The following is a 7,910-nucleotide window of genomic DNA, read 5'->3' as shown; positions in this document are numbered from 1 at the left end:
CCCCAAAGCGCCCCGGAGCCGCCACTACCTCCCCCTGCGGGGGCCTCCCTCTTCCCATTGCCCCTTCCCACTCATCCCGGTTCATCCCGAAGCAGGGAAAGGGGGCACGGGGGGGCTCCGGGATCCCCTTTTCCCTCTCTCCTGCACTGTTGCACTGGGCCAAGCCCCTCTCCATGGTCCTGATCCTTTGGTTTTTTTACTCCCTGTTGTTTTAGCACCAAAAGCAGTTGGAAAGTTGCGTTTTTAATCGATTCTTGAGGTTCTTCATTAAAAGGAAGCCGTTGGGGCTCAACCTGTGGCTCGGGATTGGGATCCGAGGGGGACTGCATTGGGATGCAATGGGGCTTGAGTTTGGGATAGAGGGGGGCTCAGCCCATGGCTCACGTCATCCAGTAGGGCTTGGATTGGGATCTGATGAGGCTTGGGTTTGGGATCCAGTGGGGATCAGGATGGGGATCCAATGGGGCTTGGTTTGGGATGCAATGGAGCTCAGCCCATGGCTCACATCATCCAATGGGGCTTGGGATCCAATGGGGATCAGGATGGGGATCCAATGGGGCTTGGTTTGGGATGCAATGGAGCTCAGCCCATGGCTCACATCATCCAATGGGGCTTGGGATCCAATGGGGATCCGGATGGGGAGCCAGTAGAGTTTGGATTGGTATCCAATAGGGATCAGGATGGGGATCCAATGGAGATCAGGATTGGGATCCAGTGGGGCTTGAATTGGTATCCAATGGAACTCAGAATTGGGATCCAATGGGGATCAGGATGGGGATCCAGTAGGGCTTGGGATCCAGTGGGGCTTGGTTTATGATGCACTGGGGCTCAGCCCATGGCTTACATTATCCAATAGGGCTTGGACGCGATGGGGACTGGGATCCAGTGGGGATTGGGATCCAATGGGACTTGGGACTGGGATCCAGTGGGGCTTGGACTGGAGCCAGTGGTTCTTTTCTGCACTGATGCTCTGGATGAGGGGATGGAGGGCACCCAAGTGACACCAGGTTGGGTGGGAGTGGGGAGCTACACCACCATGGGGCACCCAGCACCACCATGGGACACCCAGCACCACCACGGGGCACCCAGCACCACCACGGACACCCAGCACCACCACGGGGCACCCAGCACCACCACGGGGCACCCAGCACCACCATGGACACCCAGCACCACCAGGGGGCACCCAGCACCACCACGGGACGCCCAGCACCACCACGGGGCGCCCAGCACCACCACGGGGCGCCCAGCACCACCAGGGGGCACCCAGCACCACCACGGGACACCCAGCACCACCAGGGGGCACCCAGCACCACCACGAACACCCAGCACCACCACGGGGCACCCAGCACCACCATGGACACCCAGCACCACCATGGACACCCAGCACCACCAGGGGGCACCCAGCACCAGCACGAACACCAGCAGCACCAGCATGAACACCCAGCACCACCATGGGACACCCAGCACCACCGTGGACGCCCAGCACCACCACAAACACCCAGCACCACCATGGGGCACCAATTGTTCCCCCCCCCGGCAGCACACCCGACCTCACACCCATCACCGGATGCAGTGAGCTGGGTGCTGGTGGGTGCTGATAGCACCCAGCTCTTCCTGCATGGGCGGGAATGGCATCGAGAAACCCTGTGACAGGGACACCCTGGGGACAGGGACACTGGGCTATGCTATGGGGACACCATGGGGACAGGGACACCATGGGCTATGCTATGGGGACACCCTGGGGACAGGGACACCATGGGCTGGGGACAGGGACACCATGGGCTATGCTATGGGGACACCATGGGGACAGGGACACCATGGGCTATGCTATGGGGACACCATGGGGACAGGGACACCATGGGCTATGCTATGGGGACACCCTGGGGACGGGGACACCCTGGGGACAGGGACACCATGGGCTATGCTATGGGGACACCATGGGGACAGGGACACCCTGGTGCTATGCGATGGGGACAGGGACACCATGGGCTATGCTATGGGGACACCATGGGGACAGGGACACCATGGGCTATGCTATGGGGACAGGGACACCATGGGCTATGCTATGGGGACACCATGGGGACAGGGACACCATGGGCTATGCTATGGGGACACCATGGGGACAGGGACACCCTGGCCAATGCCATGGGTGCATCCTGATTACGGGGACACCGGGGCCTTCACCAGCACCCATGGTGCTGACCCAAGCTTTTGGGTGCTGGGGGGCCCCTTTGAGGCCCATCCTTGGGGTGAGGGCACATCCGGACACACCCCACACCCCCCAGCACCACTTCCCACAGGGTTTATCAGTGGGGACACTCACTGGGGACACCACAGGGACCATGTATGGCAACGTGGAGCCCAGCCAGGGGCAAAAGTGGGTGCCAGGACCCGGTCATGGGGAAGGTAGGGAGCACCCTTGGGTGCTGGGTGGGTTGGGGTGGGGGGCAGGTGGGAGCCCAGCAGCCTCATTGTCCTTAATGGACATCCCAATGTCCTTTTGGGGTCTCACTTTGTCCCCTTGAGGGGGGTGGTGGCACCAAAGCAAGGTCCCCATCTCCATCCCTGGTACCCAACGGGTGTCCTTGGGGCACCCAAAGAGGGATCCTCAAGAGGGGTCCCCAGGAGGGGTGGTGGCAAAAAAGGGGACACCCCCCCCCCATTTCCACCCTTGGGGTGTCCCCATCTCCATACCTGGTGTCCAAGGAGGCTGTCCATGATGGAGGGGGGGGTGTTGGTGGCCCCCAGTGTCCAAGGAGGTGAATGGTGGCACCGATGGAGACCCCAAATCCCACCCTTGGAGCATCCTCATACTCCAGGGGATGCTGGTGGCACTGGTTAGGGGATGACCCCCCAGCTGCCCCACAGCACCTTGTGCCCCACAGAGGAGAACCCCTACGAACCCCTGGACCCCCCTGAGGTCACCCCAAGCCAGAAGCATGTGCCAGAGGCAGCATGGACAAGGGCAGAGCCATCGTCGCCTCATCCCCTATCCCCAGCTCCATCCAAGGGCTGCTCCAAAGGGAAGCTGGTGCTGGTGGCCACAGTGGCCCTGGGGGTCTCGGTGCTGATGAACATCCTCTTCCTCACCATCGGCTCACGGCACAGTGAGTAGAGATGGTCCATGGGTATTGGGGAGCCCCATAGGAATCATGGAATGGGTTGGGTTGGAAGGGAGCTTAAGGTCAGGCTGCCATGGGCAAGGACACCACTCCATCCTGGCCTTGGACACTGCAAGGGATGGGGCATCCAATCCTGCTCCCACCACCCTCATGGGGAAGAACTTCCTATTATTGGGAATGGCTATGATTGGGGTCTCTGGAGGGGTGCTGGGTGCTCAGCACCCCTCCACACCAGGCCTGCTGTGGCCGTGGCCACAGGGTGACCATGTCCCTGTGTCCCCATCAGTTGCAGCTCTGACGGCGGAGCTGGAGGCAGCGAAGGCGAAGGCGATGCCCAATGTGGGTGCGTGTCCATGGCATGTGTGTCCCCCCCTTGCCCTCCTTCTCCATGGATGCATGCTCAATCCCTGTGTATCATGGATTCATGGAATGGTTTGGGTTGGAAAAGACCTTAAGATCATCCAGTTCCAACCTGGCAGGGACACCTTCCACTAGAGCAGCTTGCTCCAAGCCCTGTGTCCAACCTAGCCTTGAACAGGGATGGGGCATCCAAACCTTCTCCATCCAACCCATCCCAGTGTCCCACCACCCTCATGGGGAAGAACTTCCTTATCTCCAAGCTGAACTTCCCTGTTCCACTTGGAACCCATCACACCTTGTCCTACCCCTGATGAAGCTCCCTCTCCACATCCTTGGAGTCCCCTTCAAACCCATGCAGCTCCTCCAGCCCCAGTGTCCTCAGCCTGGCTCCATGTGGGATCCTCCTCTGCCCTTGCTCCTTGAGGACACCGGAGCCGGATGCAGAATCCCAGTGGGATCCCCCCACCCCCCAAGCAAAGGGGCAGGATCCATTCCTTGGACCCCCTCTTACCTTCCCAGCCTCCCGTTCCTTCCTGCTCTACAACGAAAACCACCGCAAGTGCATCGAGGCCGACGGGCACCAGTTGACGGCGACCACGTGCCGGCCCGCTGCCGCTTCCCAACGCTTCCAATGGCTCCAAGGGGGCCGGCTGTGGGGCTGGCAGAGCCAGCGCTGCGTCACGGCCACTCAGGACCAAAGCCTGGCCTTGGTGAGGCTGGAGCCGTGCCGGGATGAGGATAAGCTGCAGCGTTGGGAATGCCGGGATGGAGGGTTGTTGGCGCTGGCCGGATATGAGCTCTACTTCAACTTTGGCAACAACCAGCAGCGCGCGGTGACGCTCTACACCGGGGATGGGCCGTGGAGCCGCTGGGTGGTCCATGGGAGCAAGGAGGACGTCTGCTCCCGCTCCTGTAGGTCCCAGCATCCTTCATCCCAAGGATAACCCTAAACCGGCAGGGATATGGTTTAAGAGATGAACTCCAGCTGCAGCAGGGCGCTGGACCGGAGCTGACCCTTCTAGGGTGGCCTAACCTAATCTAAACCAAGGCCAAACCCTAATGGGGGTTTTAACCTAATCCTAACTTGGTTATAACCCAAAATAGATAGGATTTAACCTAATTCTAACCCAGTTTAAACCCTAAATAGGATTTAACCCAATCCTAACCCAATTTAAACCCTAAATAGGATTAACCTAATCCTAAACCAGATAGAACCCTAAATAGATGGGATTTAACCTAATCCTAACCCAGTTAGAACCCTAAAGAGATAGGATTTAACCTAATTCTAACCCAATTTAAACCCTAAATAGGATTAACCTAATCCTAACCCTGTTAGAACCCTAAATAGACAGGATTTAACCTAATACTAACCCACCTAGAACCCTAAAGAGGTAAGATTTAACCTAATCTTAACCCAGTTAGAACCCTAAACAGGATTTAATCTAATCCTAACCCAGTTAGAACCCTAAATAGACAGGATTTAACCTAATACTAACCCAGCTAGAACCCTAAAAAGGTAAGATTTAACCTAATCTTAACCCAGCTAGAACCCTAAATAGGATTTAACCTAATCCTAACCCAGTTAGAACCCTAGATAGGATTTAACCTAATCCTAACCCACTTTAAACCCTAAATAGATAGGATTTAACCTAATCCTAACGCAGTTAGAGCCCAAATAGGATTTAACCTAATCCTAACCCACTTTAAACCCTAAATAGATAGGATTTAACCTAATCCTAACCCAGTTAGAACCCCAAATAGGATTTAACCTAATCCTAACCCACTTTAAACCCTAAATAGATAGGATTTAACCTAATCCTAACCCAGTTAGAACCCCAAATAGGATTTAACCTAATCCTAACCCACTTTAAACCCTAAATAGATAGGATTTAACCTCATCCTAACCCACTTTAAACCCTCATGGGACCCCAAGCCAGTCCTAAACCTTAATCTATAGGATTTAACCCAAAGCCCAGCAGGGCTCTAACCCAGCTCAGGGTTGTGTCCCTGGCCAGGGCTGCGTTCTGGGCTCTTGCAGCGCCCTTTGAGGGGGGGTGACCCCACTTTTCTGTGCCCCCCGCTCCCCCCTTCCTGCAGGCTGTCCCCCTTGCTCCAAAGGCTGGCTCCACTTCCGGAATTCCTGCTATTTGTACTCCAAGACAGCCGCTTCCTGGGAGAACGCCCGGCGCTTCTGCTCGCTCCTGGGGGCTCAGCTCCTGGAGGTGGATGGGCCTGAGGAGAAGGTGAGGGGCACAGCCAGGAAGGGGGGGATTGGGAAGGGGCAGGGAAGCCTCAGGTGAAGCCCTACAATGAACCCTATGATGGGTTTGGGGTGATCTCACCATAAGCTCTACCTAAACTTTCCACCCTAGGGCCTACAATTAAGCCCAACCTCGTTCCTAATGGAGCCATTGCCCTAGAACTGACCCAAATCCAGCTGAAACCTCTTCCTAATCCATCCCTAACCCTAAATCCCTAAACCTAAGACTAATCCTAATCATAAACCTAAACCTACCCCTAAGCCTGACCTTAACCCTGTCCCCAATCACAACCCCAACCTCATTATCCAGAACTGTAATCCTGTCCTAAACCTAACTCTACCTGTACTCATAGGATTTGACCTAACCCTAAGCTAGCCCAAACCCCAACAGGGCCTTACCCCAGCCCCAACCCTGCCTATATAGGATTTAAGACAACCCTAAACTAGTCCATACCTGAATGAGGATCTAGCCTAGCCCTAACCCCAAATACATACGATTTAAGACACCCCTAAGGTAGTCCAGAACCAAAAGATGCTCTAACTCAGCCTTAACCCCAAATACATAGGACTTAAGACAACCCTGAGCTAGTCCAGACACCAGTGAGGCTCTAGCCTAGCCCTAATCCCTAATACACAGGATTTGAGATAACCTTAAGATCTTCCAGACCCCAATGAGGCTCTAGCCCAGCCCTAACCCTGCCTCTATAGGACTTAAGACAACCCTGAGCTAGTCTAGAAACAAAAGAGGCTCTAACTCAGCCCTAACCCCAAATACACAGGACTTAAGATAACATTAAGATCCTCCAGACACCAATGAGGCCCTAGCCTAGCCCTAATCCCAAATACACAGGACTTAAGGTAACCCTAAGATCCTTCAAACCCCAATGAGGCTCTAGCCCAGCCCTAACCCTGCCTATATAGGACTTAAGACAACTCTAAACTAGTCCAGACCCCAATGAGGCTCTAGCCTAGGCCTAACCCCAAAGTCCCATAGGACTTAAACTAATCCAAAGATCCTCCATGAGGCTCTAACCCTAAAGACATAGGACTTAAGACAACCCTAAGATCCTTCAGACCCCAATGAGGCTCTAACTCAGCCCTAACCCTAAATATATAGGACTTAAGCTAACCCTAAGATCCTCCATGAGGTTCTAACTCAGCCCTAGCCCTGATTATATAGGACTTAAACCAGTCCTAGGATAGCCTAGACCCCAATGAGACCCCCCCACCGCAGGGCAGAGGCTGTGCCAGTGCTGAGGGCTGTTATGGCATCAGGTCCTACCCGGTGTCCCCCTGCTGTCCCCAAGGGCTTTTGGGGGGGCTGTGCCATGGGGTGACGCCGCCTTTGCCCCTAGGATCACATCCGGACCATGCTGCAAAGCTCCTCCTGGCTCGGTATCCGGGATGAAGAGGTGGAAGGGGCCTGGAAGCGAGCCAATGGGTCCATCTTATCCTGGGAAAGCAGGTAGAACCCTATGGGTGCTGGGAACAAGGGGATGGGGGTTTGGGGGGGGCGGGGGGGCAGGGACACCCCTAAAATGCCCTGATCCCTTTTGTCACAGCTCTTGGCACAGGAGCGAGCCCAATGGTGGGCGCCAGGAGAACTGTGCAGCAGTGAGGGAGGATGCTCTGTGGTACGATTACCCCTGCACCAGCCAGCTCCCATGGGTGTGCGAAGGGCAACCCTAAAGGGGGCACCCCAAAAACATCTGTCCCCCCCCACCACCCCCCCCACCCTCCAGCACCCCCTCGGTGATGAGGGGCTCCCATTGACACCCCTCTGCTTGCCACGTCCGACCTGCAGCGCTCCGGGTGCAGTCGCCGCCTGCCAGCGCATCCCTTTGGGATGCAGGGATGGATCTAGAGGGAAAAGGGGGGTTCAGGGTGGGATTTGGGGGGCGGGGGGGGGGGTTGTCCCTGCGGAGCAATAAACACATGTGAAGAGTGAGGACCTGCTCTGGGCATGGGGGGCACCCATGGTGGGGGGTGAAGGGAGGAGGGGGGGTTTGGGGGGCCCTTGGGGGTAGCACTGGGTGCTCATGATACCCCCCCAAATACACCTCAGAGCTCCACAGATACCTCCCAGAGACCCCTAAATCCCCACCCCAGACCCCCAAATATCCCCTTGAGCACCCTAAATACCCCCCAAATACCCCATTGAGCCCCCC

The 7,910-nt window shown here is 56.3% G+C and overlaps 1 protein-coding gene across 1 annotated transcript; it reads left to right on the top strand.

The window, feature by feature from the left end:
• The first annotated feature begins 2,318 nt into the window (after positions 1-2,318).
• On the top strand, positions 2,319-7,442 carry LOC130610024 (macrophage mannose receptor 1-like). The gene is made up of 7 exons (XM_057429565.1): positions 2,319-2,406; positions 2,886-3,107; positions 3,409-3,465; positions 4,002-4,394; positions 5,580-5,725; positions 7,098-7,207; positions 7,305-7,442. The coding sequence occupies exons 1-7, from the start codon at positions 2,343-2,345 to the stop codon at positions 7,429-7,431; spliced, it is 1,119 nt and encodes a 372-aa protein (XP_057285548.1). The 5' UTR covers positions 2,319-2,342; the 3' UTR covers positions 7,432-7,442.
• Positions 7,443-7,910: the final 468 nt, after the last annotated feature.

Source organism: Pezoporus wallicus, unplaced genomic scaffold (assembly GCF_028554395.1).
Source record: "Pezoporus wallicus isolate ANWC-B61680 ecotype Strahan unplaced genomic scaffold, APGP_CSIRO_Pwel_v1 contig_9547, whole genome shotgun sequence".
In the NCBI taxonomy this organism is placed as follows: domain Eukaryota; kingdom Metazoa; phylum Chordata; class Aves; order Psittaciformes; family Psittacidae; genus Pezoporus; species Pezoporus wallicus.
Note: the sequence above shows the minus strand (reverse complement) of the source record. Positions and strands in the feature narration are given on the sequence as shown.

What these genes read in the sequence shown, in the direction of transcription:
- LOC130610024 (XM_057429565.1), top strand. Translation starts at nt 2,343, where the DNA reads ATGTATGGCAACGTGGAGCCCAGCCAGGGGCAAAAGTGGGTGCCAGGA. An exon ending in AGGACCCGGTCATGGGGAAG is followed by an intron (nt 2,407 to 2,885) that starts GTAGGGAGCACC and finishes TGTGCCCCACAG; the next exon opens with AGGAGAACCCCTACGAACCC. An exon ending in TGGATGGGCCTGAGGAGAAG is followed by an intron (nt 5,726 to 7,097) that starts GTGAGGGGCACA and finishes CTTTGCCCCTAG; the next exon opens with GATCACATCCGGACCATGCT.